Source organism: Mastigoproctus giganteus, chromosome 14, assembly GCF_048544385.1.
Source record: "Mastigoproctus giganteus isolate SK-2022 chromosome 14, ASM4854438v1, whole genome shotgun sequence".
Lineage (NCBI taxonomy): Eukaryota > Metazoa > Arthropoda > Arachnida > Uropygi > Thelyphonidae > Mastigoproctus > Mastigoproctus giganteus.
In genome coordinates, this window is record NC_143588.1 from 1,867,297 (window position 1) to 1,887,934 (window position 20,638).

Genomic DNA, 20,638 nt, shown 5'->3' on the forward strand with positions numbered 1-20,638 from the left:
AGGAGGACCCTGAACATGATCTTGTGATTCTCCTCCTAGCAATAAGCTGTGAAATTCTGGAAATTTTGATCAATTCTTTTATGGAAGGGCAGCTCACCTGGTTAAAGGTCAGGTAAAGTATATTTTTATTTTAGTAGTAAACAGATACTCACTCTGTAGTTGAATTACATGGATTGCTATTTTTTATGATAGTATGAAAATGACAAGAAATAACTGCTTATGCAAGTTTGAGATATGCATTTTTGCATATATGTGATTTGTACTTTTAGAAGCTATTTTTTGAAATATTAAAAATTAATTAATATTAAATTTTAATTTAATATTAATTAATTTTTAATATTTCAAAAATAGCTCCTAACAATATAATAATTTATTTCTAAACATATGTTTTTAAAAATATATAATCAAAACTGAACAATATAAACGACTTAAGTTTAATGGCAAAATGTTTCAAACAGCATGTTTAGAACTGTCTATAAAAACATCTGTCTACCGCAACTTTGTGTGATTATCATGGGATCAACCATATGCATCCTAGATAACCAATATTTACCCATGTCCACCACATTCAGACATCAGTCAAATTTTGCAATTGTGAAGTGTGCATGCATGCATGCATGCGCGTGCGCACACACACACACACCAATTTTATCCTTTTTTTCCCTCTTTATTCTTAATCTGTATTGCAGTCACACAGCTAGCAACACAGTCAGTACAACTGCTATTATTTGCCACCTCCATAGCCAGGTGGGCAGGAGCAGCAGTGCATAGCACATGCTTCTTGATTAGACTGGGGTTCGAGCCCATGACCACCAAATACGGAGGATGCAGAAAGGTCAGGGAATGACCACCACATATCCCCGGAGCAATATGGCCTTAGTTGCTAATGCTCCTAAAAACCAAATAACAAACAACTGCTATTCTTTCATGAAATGTGGAAAAGGCCTGAGTTCAATTTTCATCTCAATAGGAAAACACAGTGGCTGGGTGCTTTGTTTTCCTCCTTGAAACTTTGATTTTTCAACCTATAAAACTGGCCATACACTATATGCAATTTATTTCAGGGCCTTAGTTGCTTCATGGCAATTAAGGCCATGAGGCTTCACTATATCATAAAGAAATTTGCACAGTTCTAAATACAAATTATAAGTATTCTTACTGACACCTTTCTTATTGACAATACATATTATTTTTGCATATTAGTTATTAAAATTTGTATTTAGAATTTATTAAAAAATACAACTTAGTGTACAGTTTGCACACTAAATTGAATTGTAATTAAAATGCCTATAAATCAATTAATATCAAGAAGTACACTTACAGAGATCTTCACTAGGAAATGTACCTCTTTAGGAAATTTAAAATATGTTAAAAAGATTTCTTCCCATTCTCTCCAGTGTAAGACAGTTAAGAATTTAAGTAGTCTTCTTTGTACAGCACTTTTGATACCACTGTGAACCAAATTCAACCTCTCGACCTAAAAGGACAATCAGAATCAATCCACCTCTCAAAAACACTGTACACTGAATCCTGTCAAGCATCTTCATTAGCAAGATGATATTCTAGACGTTATAGGTGGGCTCTGACAAGGCCCTCAACCAGAGAAACCTTTTTACTGAACCTGAAAAGCAATGTTCCCTTCAAGGCCCTCAGTTATCCTCCATATCACCATATAATTAGGATCAGAAGACAAATAACACATTCCATCTCACCCAAATAATGATAATGTCCCCATCTAGAACAGCAAGTACTTCTTCTCAGGGCCAGCTACAGCTGGCTTTCAGAAGTGCTCATGTATGTATTCGGAGATGGTTAAGCCAGGTGATAACACTAGACCCTCCAACGATTTAAATACATTCTTCTGATTTCACAGGACATCTGCCTATTATCTTCTCACCAGCTACAACCATTCACGCTTTTGCTACCTACCATTGGGCATTGGTAATGCCCTTTACCATCTTAGTTATCTGTTTTGTCAAGTGTTAACAGTTAAAAAAAAAAAAAGTCAACAGCAAAGAATAGGAGAAATGCCCATCAGTTCACATATTCAGAAATTTTCAGATCAACAGTTTGCAAGCTTCTGTGGCCACCCCAACCCAATATTTCATTTAGGATTTTTTTGAAGACCTACTAGCTTAATTTCTTTTATATTGTGTATAGGGGGCCAGGGAAATAAGAAGTCTTAACAAATTTTCTTATTCTCTAGGTATTTATAATAAATTCTGGACATAATCTGTAGACTTCTGTGGGTCCGTGAACAAGGAGCACCACTCTAGTTATAAAGCAATAAAATATTTGTATCTTTAGAAAATCTCTGGAGATAAATAAAACCTTGCTTCAACACAGGGAATATGTTTACTTCAATTTAGTTCACAGCTGATTTTTAAGGACCACATAAGGAGCAGGTAAGTAGATTGCAACAGTATTTGGATGATAAAGATGGCAAAAAAATGAAGCTAAGTTAAAAAAAAAAAAAAAAAAGATATGTTCTAGCTGGGAACACTCTCTGAATGTCAGTCAAGAAGATTGAGGCAGTGAATATTATTATTATAATTATTATTATTATTTTGTTTCAAGCACTGAAAACTAACTCCACACTATCTGCTGTAAAAAACTACAACTCTCTTAATAGCTCTGCACAAATATTGATTTCATTTTATCTATACTACACCAGCTATACAACTCTTTTTCTGTGCAGTCTCTCAATGGTGAAATCACTGTTACCATATTTTAATAAAAATAACAACAGTGATAATCAACAGGGACCACATCAAACTAAATGTACATTATTCACAAACAGCCTCATTGTCATATATTCTTTTATAACATACAATAAAAGAAAGAAAGAATAAATAAAATTTCTGCAAATATATATATACAGGAAATAATTTAAAAAGGGATGTTATGCAGAAAGTAACAGAATAACATGCATGCACGCATACACATTTTTATCTCATGTTTCACTCTTAGCAATTGTAAACAAGGTAAATATAATATGTCACCTTGCACAAAGAAAGCATTGAGTAGTGATAAATTAACTTTCTTCTTTTCTTTTTTTTTTTTTCTTTTTTCCTTTTTTTTTCATATTGGAATAATTCATAAAAAAAGTCAAGGAATAATAAAATTTTAAAAAAATAAAACATTAACAAAATAATAAATATTACCGAAACAGATTGTACGTATTTACATCAAACTAATATACACGAACACTTTGCTAGTACCCTTAGAAAATATCTGGCAATAAAAATTAATACACAAAATTGTACTTGTAATGAACATAATCCTAATCAAAACAAAAATACTTACAATATAGTACAATGCAACAATACAACATGATTGTAAACAAAGCATCAAGAAAAGTGGAAGTAACTTTGAAGTGAGTGAGTGCAAATTTCTCACTTTGAACATATCAGAACAACAAAACAATAAATATACCAACAAGGAGAAACAACGATACAAATGCAACTTGCATCACATTACCACTTTTCTACTTCACATTTGAAAGTGTAAATATTTTCAAAAACCATATTAAGTAAATTTGCACAATAAGAAAAATTTTTGCACAATAAGAAAAATTTTAATTGAAATAGTTAAGTACTTAAGCTAAAGCCATAAAACCAAGATCTAGATGACAAAAAGGCTGAATTAACTATTTATGTTCTGATATAACGATTTCTCAGGGTGAGAAAAAGTTCTGAAAGTTTGTACCAAAATTAACTGTTTATGTATTAACTTATTATTCTACTTCCCACTTAGCTAGATTCTGTTCTTGATATTCTAAGTTAACTTGAATTGTAATTTTATTAGGATCCTGATTGGTTGGTGTGATATCTCCATTTGGTGGAGTCATGGAAGAACTGCGAGATGGTGAATGATCCTGAAGAAGTGTAGAGGAAGATGGTGCTTTAGATGTGGGGGACTGTTCATATGGCACAAAGACTCTAACTGCATCTGGAGAATGGGTTATGGATGGAGAAGGTGATTGTCTTCCTGGATCACTTGATTTCATGTCCACATTATCATACAATGACAAAGTCCGTCTTAGTTCTACATGTCTAGAAGCTGGACTTTGTGGTGAGCCACTACCATCTTGGCGATCCCTATGCCGACTTAGAGTTGTGCTAGGACTGGAGAAACCTGACAGTGCTGATAAATCTGCAACTGATGTTTGTGATGTTTCAGCCAATGAGTTTCTTGAGCTTAAGGGGTCAACAATAGAACTACCATTATCATTTTCTACATTATCTGACATTTTGGAATACCTCTGATTATTAGGTTCATAATCCAAAGTTTCGGATTCATCTCTTCTCTTCCATACTGGAGATTCAGCACCATTTTCAACAATCTAAAAAAATTAATTTGAATTAAAATTTTTCATATTAATTGAACAATGGCACAAGAATACTTATAATACATATAAATACATTTAACATACACAGACCAAACTTTTCCTTATTTTTGGAAACAAATTTTTTCCACAGCACTGAGTGGTAAAAATGCCAAAGATTTTTCAGTGTGGAATTTCAATAATATAAAATAGCATAATGGACATGAGAGAAAGAAAGAAAAGAGCTTCATTATGGCTTTCTTGAAAAGAAAACTATTTATCACATGCTAATGCAAATTAATCTTACTGATAGAGTTAAATTAGTCATTTCATTTAACTTCAAATGTAGATAAAGTTTCACTTAGCTGAAATAAACACTATTTATGTTTATTTCAACTATACAGAGCAATGGCAATGGCCATGGCATATATTTTATGTTTTCTAAGTTCAATTAGTTTGTCATTTTCTTATCTGCAGCAGATAGAAGAAACATTCATTGGCACATTTGCTTAATAACAATTTGTCAGTGACCAAAATACAATCTTTTGGAATTCGCTGGGACAGATGTTCCCTGAGGTTTATCTTATGGTTTCCTTGTCATCGATTTCATTCTTTTTCTTTGTTTCATGTTAAAGTGGTGGATATTCAAGAATTTCCAAGGGCTAGGTATCTCAAACTGGAAGTGGAACATAGTGTGATATCGTCAGCAAAAGTATATATAAGATTTCCAGTCAGTGGAAGGTGATTAATATTAAAGTGGAAGAAAGACCTGAACCTCGGGAAGAGCATTAGTGGAGAAGCTAGACGACAGAGAGCATCTACAATTACCTGCAGTGAGCAGTCAGAGAGAAAACAAGATAGCCAAATGCAAAAAAAAAAACAAAAAAAAAACGCCCTGAGATCATAAGACAGGAGCTTGTTTAGAAGACCTTTATGCCAAACATGATCAAAAACATCTAGAGCAACTGCTTGAATTTCATAAAGAAATGTTGTTGTTATTTAGTTTTTAGGAGCATTAGCAACTAAGGCCATATTGCTCCGGGATATGCGGTGGTCATTTCCTGACCTTTCCGCATCCTCCGTATTTGGTGGTGACAGGCTCGAACCCCGGTCTAATCAAGAAGCGTGTGCTGCGCACTGCTGCTGCTGCTGCTCCTTCCCACCTGGCTACGGAGGCGCCTCATAAAGAAATCATAGATCGAGTAATAAGGATAACTAAGATGAGTTGGTGGTTAAGGAAATTGATAGTTAAGATTCTATCAGAAAAAGTATATGAAACTAAAGCCTGGAATGGCTTTCATTGAGATTTGAATATATTGAGAAATGAATTATATATATATATATATTTTTTTTTTTTATTATTTAATTCTTTTGATTCTGTCAGAAAAAGGAAGTGAGGCTAAAGATTGAAAAATGAATAATTATATTAATTTTTTTTTTTAGATTTAATTCTTTTAATTTTTTCAGAAAAAGGAAATGAGGCTAAAGACTGGAATGGATTTCATTGAGTTTTGAAGTGAGGGCTCACATATTGAGAAATGAATTATATTACTTTTTTTGTTATCTTTTGAGGTTTAGTTCTTTTGAAGATCAGCTTCCATTAGTCTGACCATTCAAGGTGTTTTTGATGAGATAAAAGTTGGGGGGGGGGAACATATATGAAGTAAAGTTTTTATATAACAAAAGGTATAAATATCCAATGTGTGAGAGAGTACACCTAACTCCTTAACCTTTTCATGAGTACTTACAAAGTAGAGCGGTCTTTTCATGGTGATTCCAAATACACGTATAACACAGTAGTTGTGTTCCTAGAAACTCTCATGCAATGCAAAGTAGTGCAATATAAATAACAGGCCTTATGAGAAAAATAGGGTTAAGTGCCGACCACACAAGATTGAATATACATTTGTAACCAAAACATTATCAAACACAATAAATAATCGTAATAATATATATAAGTATTTTATACGTAATAAAATGCTTTTGCTTTTATCCTAAGCAAACTTGTTCCTGATATCTTCTTTGTTTGATCTTCTATCCAAACAGATAACAGACATTTCCTCTCTTCCAAATCTTTGTGTCTTGGTCTAATGTCTTTTGTTACACTTTGAGTTGTTCCTGCTATAAAAGTTGCTTTTATTTTCTCTGCATTCTTCCTAATTGTTCTCAGCAGTTAGGTTATGTTATGAAATAAGGTTTCTGTCACGCTGACATGTCAATCAATATATCGTTCTCGACTTCTATGGCCACTACTGATAACGTGCACCGTCTGTTTACTGAGAATGCAGGGAGAAACTGCGGTAGTGGCAAACCGTTTGTCTAGCAGGTTTCACATAGTTTGCCATGGTTCTTGTGTTGGCTTTCTTTACCTTAACCTATTTTCTTTTTCTCTCTGAACCTGCTGTATCTTCACCAGCATGCTTCCTTTTCACACTGTTTTCAAGTATTTTACTCAGTTTTAGGGAATAAAGCACATTACAGTATAAAAAGAACAAAAATGAGGAGGCACGTTTGATATACATACACAAAGCAGGGCACATGTAGCAACTGAGTAAACAATGTAGTAAGTGTTGTGTTCAGCTCTTGTGATTCTACCGCGTTTGACTGCCATTTCTCGTAAACGCAAAGCCTAATCGTGCGTAAGCGAATTCAGTTCATGTTACATGTGACATTGTTCCCCTATTTATAAATCGTGTATGAACGAATTCATGTAGTGTAAATGCATGTAATAAGAGGACTGATTGATTGCATCTATGTATGAACTACCTTGAAATTTTGCCAGTAAAAAAAGGGTATCAAAAAGTTTGCACCCTTACCTAGAAATAATAGTCCTAGAAAGGTGAAACTTCATAGGCACTTTAATCCTTTTCTATGTACTCTACATGTATAGTAACACATTTCTCCCAATTATGGATCAGTTGATTAATGCCTTGATCATAGAAGTCCGTACTTTTTGCCTGAAACCACGATTCCAATTCATTGATGACTTCCTGAGACAAATCAAAGGGGCATCCACGCAATGTTCTTCATTTGTCACCAACTGATCAAAAAAAGTTGTCAACATCCGCATTACACAAATCCAATAGTTGGCGAGAACACTGCATTCGACATTGCTTCTGCAAAGGCGTCAGCAATCTTCGAACCCATCGTGCAGAGACCTGAGACGTACAGATGGTCATGTGAAATGCTGTGGGCAGACCCATAACTAATTCCCACTGCATTTGTGATGAAATGAATTGTCACACGTCTGTCACTCAGTACCAGCTGCTCAACCTTTGTAACCATCTCACTGTCTGTGAATTTTGATGGCTTTCCTTCTCTTGGTTTGTTAAAGACACTTGTACAACCACACTGGAACTACCGTTTCCACTTTTTTACATTGTAATAGGATGGACAATTCTGCCCATACACAGTTTTTATTTCTTCATCAATTTCCCGAGCTTTCTTGCCCTGCAAATGCAGGAACTTGATCACTGGTCAATGCTCCACTTCGTCAACTATAGCGACCTTCCTTAGATTCCGGGCTCCACCTCTGGAGTACGATCACCTACGGGAATGAAATTTCACATGCTAATTATTGAATATGTAGACAACTTATATTAAAAATGGCATCTTCCTACTGATTTAGGCCAGGGTATGAACTTTCTGATACCCTCTCGCACATGATATCTCTTATCTGTGTTTCAAACTAATAGTAAACACAGTTTTAACAGAAGTTAAAATTTTCTCCTCTTCCAGCATGCATGCATAAATGGCATTATTGTTTTTTCATTCCTACAAACAACAGCGCCCAAATCAGTTGAAATTCTGTGTGTTTTCTGCCCTGCTGCATTGCCATCCACACAACCTCCAGTGTTTTTGAGTTTACACCTTATCCTTTGGGTATCCCCAAGTAAAAAAATCAAAGGGACTGAGGTTTGGAATGCCTTTGAATAACCTCATCATTATTCACAAAATTCCCTGTCCAGATAACTATGGACATCTGCATGAAAACTATGGTCCAGATAACTATGGACATCTGCATGATATAGTTGTAAACGTTGGCACTAATAATATTAAGAGTAGGAGACCGGCAGAATTACTTAACAAGTACAGGTCACTGTTGAACAAAAGCCGAGAATTAGGGTTGAATTTGAAAGTGTCTGCAATTCTTCCCAGACACGATAGGAGGGAGTATATGATGAGAGCCTTGTCGATCAATTCGGCCCTGGAAAGATTGTGCAAGGCTCAAGGGGTTGAATTTTTTTCAGCCTGGACTGTACTTGTTAACAGGAGAGATTGCTTCTACAGGGATGGGATACACTTAAATAGAAAGGGTGCAAGAATATTTGCTGATGCTATCGAGGCAGTGTTAGGTGGGTCGGAAAACTGCTAGCTTGGGGGGAGACAAAGACCAATAGATTGACAGTAGCCACTGGCAGAGGTGAAAGAGATTCTTGCACTGCTTCTATTAGAATGAGCAGAAGCCTGAAAAACAAGATGCATGGTATTTCAGAGACTGCTGGGAGCCATTGCGGTACAAGTAAACACATGGGTTGTGTTAGGGTAGCTAAGAATAGAAACAGGTGCAGGTATACTTGCGTGTACACCAATGCTAGGAGTTTAGTAAATAAATTTGATGAATTTGAGGTATTGCTCAAAACATCGAAGGCAGATATTGTTGGGATATCAGTGACGTGGTGTCACACAGATATAAGGGATGCAGAACTGCAATTTGGGGAGTACAACGTCTACAGAAAGGATAGACAGGATAGGAAGGGGGGGAGGGGTTATGCTATTAGTTAAGAAACACATAAAAACCAAGGAAGTGAAGCCAGTCGACATCGCTGGACAGTGCAGTGTGGAGTCAGTTTGGTGTGACATAAACATTGGGAGATCAAAATTGAGAGTAGGAGTGTGCTATAGGCCTAATGACTCTGATGAGTATAATAAGGAACTGTACAGGGAAATAGAGTGGGCCAGTAAATCAGAGTGTCTTATAATGGGAGATTTTAATTTCCCAGATATTGACTGGAATTTGGGGGCTGGTTACTCACACACTAGCAGGGCTTTTGTGGATTTATTGGATGATTGTTTTCTACATCAGCATGTTCGGGAGGCAACTAGAGGGAGTAATACTCTTGATTTGATTATCAGCAGTGATTCTTCATGCATTAAGAATCTGCAGATAAATGAACCACTAGGTGGCAGTGATCACAGTGTGCTGAAGTGGGATTTACTCAAAGAGGTAACTACCATTAGGGGTAAAGGGAAGGGTTATTGCTTCCGTAAAGGCGACTACGATGGACTGAGACAGTATTTAAATTCTATACAGTGGGACCAACTGATGATGTTACCAACAGCAAATTCAAAATGGGAAGCATTCAAAGAACTTATCTTGGAAGCTACTAGGCTTTACATACCAACTAAGAAATATCGTTCAAGGTTTAGGCCAAAATGGATGTCAGATGAACTAATGAGGCATATGGCAGAGAAGAAAAATGCATGGGATACATACAAATTAACACATGACACAGAAGCCTATGATAGATACAAGTTGATATGCAACCAAGTTACAAAGGAGGTTAGGCAGGCGAAGGCAGATTACGAGAAATCCTTGGCAAGGGATGCAAAGAAAAACAGCAAAGAGTTCTTTACTTATTTAAACTCTAGAAGGAAGGGGATGAATCAGATTGGTCCACTTGATATTGATGGGTCAACTGTTGATGATCCTGCTCAGGTAGCTAACAAACTAAATGAATATTTTGCATCGACATTCACACATGAGGAGTTATTCAGCGAGGGGAATGCCAGAGGTGTATTCAACTCTAGCAGTAAGCTACAGAATCTTGAAATAACTGGGAGTAAAGTGGAGGAGAAACTGTTGAAGATAAACACAAGAAAGGCACCCAGGGTGGATGGGATCTATCCAGTTATATTAAAGGAGGCAGCAAAGGAAGTAAGCAAACCCTTAGCCATAATTATGAGAGCTTCCTTGGACTCAGGGGAGGTACCCATAGACTGGAAATGTGCAAATGTGACCCCAATTCACAAAGGAGGATCAAAGGCTGACACAAGTAATTATAGACCTGTGAGCATAACTTCTGTTCCAGGAAAATTAATGGAGGCACTGGTTAAAGAAGCACTGCAGGATCATTTAGACAAGACTTCAGTTATAGCTCAGACACAGCATGGTTTTGTTAAGGGGAAGTCTTGCCTGACCAACTTGATTGGATACTATGATGCAGTCACAAAAGAACTGGATGCAGGGAATAACTTTGATATTATATACTTGGATCTTAGAAAGGCTTTTGATACTGTTGCACATGGAAGACTGCTACACAAATTGGAGCAGTGTGACATTGGAGGCAAATTGCTGCTATGGATAAAGGGGTGGTTGAGGGGGAGAAGACAGAGAGTGGTAATCAATGGACACTGCTCATCGTGGACTGATGTTATTAGTGGAGTCCCTCAGGGCTCAGTGTTGGGTCCATTATTGTTTTCTGTATTTATAAATGATATTGATGATGGTATATCGGGCTTAATGTCCAAGTTTGCAGACGATACAAAGGTTGGCAGGGTTGTCAAGGACACTACTGACACTATGCTGCTGCAACAGGATCTGGAAAGGTTGAGCAGATGGGCTGAGAGGTGGCAAATGAAGTTTAACATTGACAAATGTAAAGTACTACACATGGGAAACAGCAACCCCAGAGCAACGTATCAACTCTGTGGTACTACACTGACAGTGGTAGAGAATGAAAGGGACTTGGGGGTGGTTGTGCAGGCAGATATGAAGTTCTCTGAGCAGTGCAGACGGGCTGCAAGATTAGCTCATGGAGTATTGTCAATGATATACAGGAATTTTTCCAGCAGGGATAAGGAGGTGATTATTCCATTGTATAAGGCGATGGTCAGGCCACACCTATAGTACTGTATACAGGTCTGGAGGCCTCATTTCAAGAAGGATGTAGAGCTGCTGGAATGAGTACAGAGAAGGGCAACAAGATTAGTGAATGGAACAAAGGGGTGCTCTTACGAAGAAAGGCTTAAGTTTTGCAAATTACAGTGTTTGGAGACTAGGCACCAGCGAGGTGATCTGATAGAGGTGTATAAAGTCTTGAATGGTTTAAGCATGCTCAATGCTGATGGGATTCTTCCTCTAGCTCAGAAAAATCACCTGAGAGGGCATAAATTCAAATTGAGGAAAGACAGATGTAGGATAGACGTGCGGAAATTTGCCTTTAGCCAGCGGGTGGTTGGTTGGTGGAACAGACTTCCATCCCTTGTGGTGGAGGTTGATAGCCTAAATAAGTTTAAGGCTCAGCTGGACAGGTATTTTGAACGAACAGAGGGGTGAAGTGGAAGTGGGTTTTTTTTTTTTTTGGCTGATGCTGCATAAGCTTGCTTTCTTGCATCAAATGCCTCTACTAATGCTAATGCTAATGTGGAGTTATTCAGCGAGGGAAATGCCAGAGGTGTATTAAACACTGGCAGAGACCTAAATGATTTTGTAATAACTGAGAGCAAAGTGGAGGAGAAATTGTTGAAAGTAAACATAAGAAAGGCACAAGGAAGTATGCAAATCTTTAGCCATAATTATGAGAGCTTCCTTAAACTCAGGGGAGGTACCCATAGACTGGAGATGTGCAAATGTGAAACCAATTCACAAAGGAGGATCAAAGGGTGACACAAGTAATTACTGATCCGTTAGTTTAACTTCTGTTCTAGAGAAATTAATGAAGACACTGGTTAAAGAAGCACTGCAGGATCATCTAGATAAGACTTCAGTTACAGTTCAGACGAGCACGGAACTGGATGCAAAGAATAATTTTGATATCATATACTTGTGTCTTAGAAAGAGTTTTGATACTGATTGCACATGGAACACTGCTGTACAAAATGGAGCAGTGTGGCATTAAGGGCAAGTTTCTGCTATGGATTAAGGGATGGTTGAGTGGGAGAAGACAGAGTGTGGTAATCAATGGACACTGCTCTTTGTGGATTAATATTATTAGTGGAGTCTCCCAGGGTTCAGTGTTGGGTCCATCGTTCTTTTCTGTATTTATTAATGATAGTGATGAAGGTATATCAGGCTTAATGTCTAAGTTTGCAAATGATACAAAGGTTGGCAGGGTTGTTAATAACACTAATGATATGCTACTGCAAGAGGATCTAGAAAAGTTGAGAAGATGGGCTGAGAGGTGGCAACTGAAGTTTAACATTGACAAGTGTAAAGTACTGCATATGGGTAGCAGTAATCCCAGAGTAACATATCAACTGTGTGGTAATACACTCAGGGTTGTAGATAATGAAAAGGACCTGGAGGTAATTGTGCAGTCAGATATGAAGTTTTCTGAGCAGTTCAGATGGGCTGCAAGAGTAGCTCATAGTGTCTTGTCAATGATATACAGGAATTTTTCAAGCAGGGATAAGGAGGTGATTATCCCCTTGAGTAAGGCAATGGTTAGGCCACACTTGAGTAATATATACAGGTCTGGAGCCCTAATTTTAGGAAGGATGTAGAGCTTCTCGAACGAGTACAGAGAAGGACAACAGACAACATGATTAGTGAATGGAACAAAGGGTTGCTGTTATGAAGAAAGGCACCTGCGAGGTGATCTGATTAAGGTGTATAAGGCCTTAAATGGTTTTAGCAAGCTTAATCTGATGGGATTCTTCCTCTACCCCAGATTAATCACCTGAGGGGACATAAATTCAAATTGGGGAAAGTCAGTTGTAGAATACATGTGCGGAAATTTGCCTTTAGGCAGCAGGTGGTTGATTGCTGGAGCAAACTGCCATCTGTCATAGAAGTTGACAGCTTAAATAAATTCAAGGCAGAACTAGACAAACATTTGGAGTGAATGGATGGGTGAAATGGGAAGGTTTTTTTTTTTTTTTTTTTTGACTGATGCTGTATAATCTTGCTTTCTTACATCATGTGCCTCTACTAATGCTAATATAAATGCATCCTCACTATTGTCATAAAAATTGTGGAAATGATTCCACCATTTTTATGATAATGCCACTCACAAAATTGTATTCTTCTATTTGAATCACCTTCTTTCATGCAATAATTAGCATCTAAAAGGCTTCAAATTTATGTCCTTTAAGATTCTTGTAACGCTCGCTTGACTCGTTTGCAGTTCTTGTAAACACCGTCCTGTTGAATTCTGTGGAGAATATTCAAATACATTCAACCTTCTTGGTGTCCATTTCCTCCCACTACTTGTCCTATTGATATTGTGTACAGTTCCATTTTTCTGGCAGACAAGTTATTGTTAGATGAGTAGCCATCCTTGTTGCATATTGTCTTTCCCAAACATGTTGAACCTCTATGATATGTACAATATACAAATTTCCAGTATCACTTAAAAATTGTCTTTCTCCCATCAAAACTTAATATGTTCTCTGTCATTTCTATGGGGTTTCAGCCAATCTAAAAAAAGAAATACAGCAGAATTTCATTAACACAAACCCATTTATACAAAATTCTCATTTTTTATGAAGCACATATTGTTCTCCTGTGAAAGGATAGGCTTTTCTATGTAAAGATTAGAATTAGTAGAGGCATATGATGCAAGAAAGCATGCTTATACAGCATCATCAAAAAAAAAAACTTCCTATCTCACCCATCCATTTGTTCCAGGAATCAGCTGCCTGAAGTCAAATTTCCACACATCTATTCTATAACTGTCTTTCTTCAATTTGAATTTATGCCCCCTCAGGTGCACAATCTGAGCAAGAGGAAGAATCCCATCAGCAATGAGCCTGCTCAAACCATTCAAGGCTTCATACACCTCAATCAGATTGCCTTGCAGGTGCCTAGATGCTGCAATTTGCAGAACTTAGCCTTTCTTGGTAAGGAATCCCTTCATTACCCCTCACCAATCTTATTTCATTAGGGGACTACATCTGACCATTTATGAAATGCAGTTCCTGACACATGGTCAGATGTAGTCCCCTGATGAAATACCTAACCATGTATCAATATTTACTTCAGCTTGCATGAGATTTTTGCTATCCCTATATTCGACTAAATTTGCCCACCCATATCTGATGAAAGCTATCTCACTTTTTATTTTATTTGTTTAATCATTCAATATTAATCATTTTATTTTGCAGTTCCCTCACCTCTAATTGGATTTGCAATTCAACCTATAATTCTCTTAATTCATCATAACTTATAGGATATTCACATTCTTTCCCCTTTTACAAATCTATATTACTTCTTTTTTCTACTATTCTCATGCTTCTAGTACTTGGCACTTTGTGTGTTTTTCTTCCATTTATGAAAACTTTATCAGACTTTTCAATTCTTACACACACACACACACATATATATATATAGAGAGAGAGAGAGACTTAAAGGAATATTTTCTTTTAGATAACCAAAATTTAATTAATAGTAATCTAAGATAAAAATTAATACTTGTCTTCTTGAAAGAGATAGCCAAAGAAGTTGGATATTTAAATATTACATTTTAATGAGAGGCATTCTTCATATAATCTTTGAACCAAAATATAATTGTAAACTCAGTATAATTTTTGTGTGATATACGAGATTTAACTTATAACTATTTAATTTCTAAGTATTTTAAGAAAATGACCATGCATGCACACACTACTGTGTATAGAAATATCAAAGTTTTGTAAGTTAACAAAACTTCTCTTATTTCTATACACAGTGTATGTGCACATACACTGTGTATAGAAATGCATGCATACACATGCATGCTAATTTTCTTAAAACACTTAGCTGGTAAGTATTTTCCCTACCCAGTAAGTATAATCCCAATCTGCTCACATTAGGCTTGTATGCTAACAATAGACTTGCAAACCTCATTTAGGTCGGTTGGGATTATACCTTGTATGCCTTAGAGCAGTCTGGAAGAAGGAGGCAAAGTGGTTTTTTAAACACTGGCTACTCCCAACTTCAATTATCATTTCTTTCTTAACTTTGCCAGTACATTAAACTTGTTTATTGCTATCTTAACCTGTAATCAATAAACTTCAGTGTCCACATGCAGTGTTGTACTCATTTGTAATTATTAGACATAATAATCTTTCTTCTGTTCTTTTTTTGCAAAAGAAACAGAAACATGTTTAATAAGCTATTTAAACCATAATAAAATAAAAAATTACAAACCCTTTCTTCTTGCAGATGACTATTTAAGTTTGTCTCTTCAATTTCTGGGCTGTTTAATTCAATTTTTCCTTTTACTACAAAAGTGTTCATTTCAAAATTATCTTCTGAGACTGGATTACTTGATTTAATATTACTTTCATAGTTATTCCTATTTAAAGCATATTTTTCTTCAAACTCAGGCATCAATCCAAAAGGTTTCTGAGGTAATTCATTAGGTGGAGCTGTTCCAGGAAGATCCATTTTATGTTTTCGCAATTCATCCATTGATGTCTGAAGGGAATCTATTGCAGCATCATCATGATATCCAAAGTCCTGTTCTAGTTTTATTTGCAAAAATTCAACCAAATCTTCCATAGACATTTTTAATAATGTTTCTAAACAGAAAAATAGAAAAATGCATATCTGAATACTGTTATAAAAGTGAAGGGGTACTAGTAATTCACATTTTTAATAATGTGTCTAAACAGGAAAATGCATCTGAATACTGTTATAAAAGTAAAGGAATACCATACTAGTAATAGATTAAATACTATAACTGCCATATTAAAATGGCAGAATAATGCAAGGAAGCAGAACTTTTTCTGCAGCTGCTAAAAGAAAAAAAATCTGTTCCCAATCATTTATACTTTTCTTATCATCAAAATAATACCAGCCAATTCTGCCTTCAAATTAGCCCATCTTAAATTCCACTGCCATTCATATGAGAAGTAAAATGAATGAAAGGAAAATTTTCACTGCATTAAATGTTGGAAAATAATTCCCCCCGCCCATACTTACAACTCAGTCTATAATAAACTGAGTTGTAAGTATCCTTCAGTTAGTTAGCTAGAAGAAAATTATGATTAATAATTGGCCACAGTAAGTTTTTAGCTAATTAATAATCATAGAATAAATGGTTTGGGGAAGTTCATAGGCTTGATGTATTGGTACTTAGGGGAAGAGGGAAACAAGGGATAAGTTTTTTTTTTTTTTTTTTAATTGTTGATAGAGCAAAAGGCTAGGGCTTTCTTGTACTACACAACTAATACTAGTACTTCTTTTTGCTGCCATAAAAGGTTCAAAAAAATCTCAGAGAAGGAAAACTACCATTCACCTTTACTTGTTTTACTGCTGTTTAATATCATTAGATTCCAATTTCATCCAATTTTTGAAGGAAACTTGGAATTCACTTAGCATTGTGCAGGATGCTAACAGCTTTGATCTGTAACTGAGTGTGCGAACGACTGTTATACAAAACTTAGTGGCATGCTGACACTCCCCCCCCACCAATTAATAATACTGTAATCACAAATATATGTTTTTTTTTTTTTTTTTAGTTATTTGGTTTTTAGGAGCATTAGCAACTAAGGCCATATTGCTCCGTGATATGCGGTGGTCATTCCCTGACCTTTCCGCATCCTCCGTATTTGATGGTGACGGGCTCGAACGCCGGTCTAATCAAGAGGCGTGTGCTACGCACTGCTGCTCCTTCCCACCTGGCTACGGAGGCGCCGCACAACAACAAATATATATGTGTGTGTGTGTATTTTTAAATCAAATTTTATTAAAGTTCATTTCTAAAAAATTGGAGTCAAATCAGAAATAAAATTGTGATTTTTTTTTTTTTTTTTTACAAATAACTACTGCAATGAACAAATAACCCCTTTTTAAACTAATCACAGTGGTTATTATTTTTTTAAAAATCACATTTATTTCAATTCCTTTTTGATTTGATGCAGTTCCTTAGAAGTCTAAAACATGGCTTCCAATATAAAAATCTTTCCTGAAATTTTGTTAAGTAAAATATATATCAAGACAAGATTTTTGTAACAATATAAATTTCAATAAATAATCACTTACTTAGACAAAACTCCATGAACTGTCATGGCAGCCTGTCTGCATTGTTCAGAAAACTTCATATTTGACTGCATAATTACCCTCAACATTTTTTCATTTTCTACTGCCCTGAGTTGACATGTTAATCCGAAATTACTGCTGCTCATATGCAATACCTTGCATTTATGAATGTTAAACTTCAACTGCCACTTCTCAGCACATCACCCTAATCTGTTCAGACCTTGTTGCAGGAGCTTACCCTGATTAATAGCATTAATTACCTTGCTAACTTTTATTATCTGCAAATTTGGACATTAAAGCATTAGCATTAGTAGAGGCATTTGATGCAAGAAAGCAAGCTTATGCAGCATCAGCCAAAAAAAAAAAAAAATAAAATAAAAAAATAAATAAATAAATAAATAAAAAATAACTACTTCCACTTCACCCCTCTGTTTGTTCGAAATACCTGTCCAGCTGAGCCTTAAACTTATTTAGGCTATCAACTTCCACGACAAGGGATGGAAGTCTATTCCAGCAACCAACCACCCGCTGGCTAAATGCAAATTTCCTCACGTCTATCCTACATCTGTCTTTCCTCAATTTGAATTTATGCCCTCTCAGGTGATTATTCTGAGCATGAATAATCACCTGAGAGGGCATTGAGCATGCTCAAACCATTCAAGGCTTTATACACCTCTATCAGATCACCTCGCAGGTGCCTAGTCTCCAGACACTGTAATATGCAAAACGTAAGCCTTTCTTCGTAAGAGCACCCTTTTGTTCCACTCACTAATCTTGTTGCCCTTCTCTATACTCGTTCCAGCATCTCTACATCCTTCTTGAAATGAGGCCTCCAGACCTGTATACAGTACTCTGGGTGTGGTCTGACCATTGCCTTATACAAGGGAATAATCACCTCCTTATCCCTGCTAGAAAAATTCCTATATATCATCAACAATACACCATGAGCTACTCTTGCAGCCCATCTGCACTGCTCAGAAAACTTCATATCTGCCTGCACAACCACCCCCAGGTCCCTTTCATTCTCTACCACTGTCAGTGTAGTACCAGATCACAGAGCCATTTCCTTCAAACTAAACAGGCAATTACAAACAACCCAACACTCTCTGTTGGATATCAAAAGGTATAACCTTAAAAAGGCAAACTGGCAGATTTTTGCAGAACATACAGCAGCTGAGCTGCAAAAACAGGAAAATGAGTGGTCTAGATCAGGCAACTGTAGCCCGGACGAGCAAGCACTGACTATGACAAACATTGTAACAAAAACAGCAACCCTGTCTATCCCACGGAAAAAACCGACGAAGCAGACAGTTCCCTGGTGGTACCCCGAACTGACTATACTCAGAAGTAGGGTACACCAGGCACGGAGACATTTTCAAAGAGCCAGAACATCTTGGTCACAAAATGAGGTGGATGCACTGAGAGATTCTTATAAAACTCTCAGGAATCAGTATACAGCCCTCATAAGAGATAAGAAAAAGGAATGCTGGAAGCACTTGGTGAGAACTACTGGAAACAATAACCCTTGGGGAGTTGTCTACAGAATAGTAACCAACAAGCTGCCAAGAGGAGATGTCTTAGAAACTACTGTCAAACCAGATAGAACCCCAACCCTGTGTTGGGTGGATTCTGTAAATAACATCCTAGACAGTATCATTCAGACTGAAACTGGAAATCATTCCCCCACCCAGCTCGACATTATAAAAGAAAACACTGAATATGACAATGCCAATATTGAACCTCTGTTCACTATACAAGACTTAGAAATAGCACTATCTAAAACCAAAAAATAAATGCCCAGGTTTTGACCTCTTAGAGGTTGAGATTATCAAAAAATTAGCAGAAATAGCACCAGATAAATTAATAGCACTATATAATAACTGTATGACAGAAGGTATATTCCCAAAAATATGGAAACAAGCTGTGTTAAGGTTAATCCTGAAAAACCCTGAAAAACTCCCTACTGATCCCAAATCATATAGACCAATAGCCCTACTCCCTGTACTAGGGAAAATATACGAAAGATTAATATACAGCAGATTAGCTCAATATTACACAGAAGCAGGCTTGCATTCCAACAATCAGTATGGTTTTAAGCAGGGCAATTCTACGGAGGATGCCATGCACCACCTACTGACAACAGTTAAAAACACAGAGGAGAAATATATGCTGGCAATCTCCATTGACTTTGCTGGGGCATTTGACTCACTGTGGTGGCCTAGTGTCCTTAGGAGACTTCGTCAGGCAAATGCCCCACAAAACCTCTATAAGGTAATAAACAGCTACCTTACAGACAGAAGTGTCTCAGTACGCACAAGGTTCCAGGAATTGACACGCCCTGTGAATAAAGGCTGCCCGCAGGGATCAATCCTTGGCCCTTTCTTTTGGAACATTGTTCTGGATGAATTTCTGGCCTTGGATCTGGGCCCCGTGGAAAGCCTGGCCTTTGCAGATGACATGATTTTCCTTGTAAAAGGCAACTCACGAGTGGTTGTAGAGCAAAGATCAAATGCCGCTCTCTTGCAGCTGCAGGAGTGGGCACAAATGCACATGCTCAAAATATCACCTGAAAAAACAAAACAAATACTTCTAAAAGGTAATTTGGACATAAGAAGACATCCACAAATCAAAATTAACACAATCACTATAAAAATGGTAACAGAACTAAAATATCTTGGAGTAGTCTTTGATTCAAAATTAACTTTTTACCCCCATTTGATCTACTTGGCGAAGAAAGTGCGAAATTATGCATGTATGATTGCCAGGATCAGTCGAGCAGACTGGGGACTCAAAAGAAAGACCTTGGCAATCATATACCGTGCAATGTTCCTACCTGTTATCACCTATGGAGCCGGTGCGTGGTTCATCCGCTCGGCCATAGTAAGAAGTAAGAATAAATTAGAATCGATACAAAGGACAATACTACTCACTATTACCAAAGCATGTCGCGCAGTAAGCACACCTGCACTACAGTTGCTGGCCGGAACTCTCCTACTTTACCTGGAAGTAGCCAAAAGAGGCTTATATTATAGATTTAAAAAGGGCATACCCACAGAATTTCTGGGGATAGCCCTTGATACAACCAATACCTTCAATGATGAAAGAAAAAGAATAGCCACAAAGCTCCACGAGCTATGGCAAACAAAGTGGGAGCAGGAAACCAGAGGTCTGGTCACCAAACGGTTTCTGCCACTGGTGTCAATGGTTAGCCCAAAGCCACCTAAGTGGTATGCCCCTGGACTTTTTACAACATTTATATTGACAGGGCACGGCTCCCTAAAGGCGAAACTAACCTCCTTAGGCCTGACCGATGACCCAAACTGCACCTGTGGCGAAAGTGAAGA

At 36.9% G+C, this 20,638-nt stretch overlaps 1 protein-coding gene across 1 annotated transcript in view; it reads right to left on the reverse strand.

Annotated features, from left to right (window-relative positions):
* Positions 1 to 3,700: 3,700 nt before the first annotated feature.
* Positions 3,701 to 20,638, reverse strand: part of LOC150074948 (USP6 N-terminal-like protein) — a 300,409-nt gene continuing 283,471 nt past the window's right edge. The window contains exons 14-15 of the mRNA XM_090389250.1: positions 15,459 to 15,832; positions 3,701 to 4,345 (exon numbers count right to left, since the gene is read on the reverse strand). Coding sequence (XP_090245376.1) covers positions 3,737 to 4,345; positions 15,459 to 15,832 — 983 coding nt within the window. The 3' untranslated portion in view covers positions 3,701 to 3,736. The remainder of the gene's footprint in view (positions 4,346 to 15,458; positions 15,833 to 20,638) is intronic.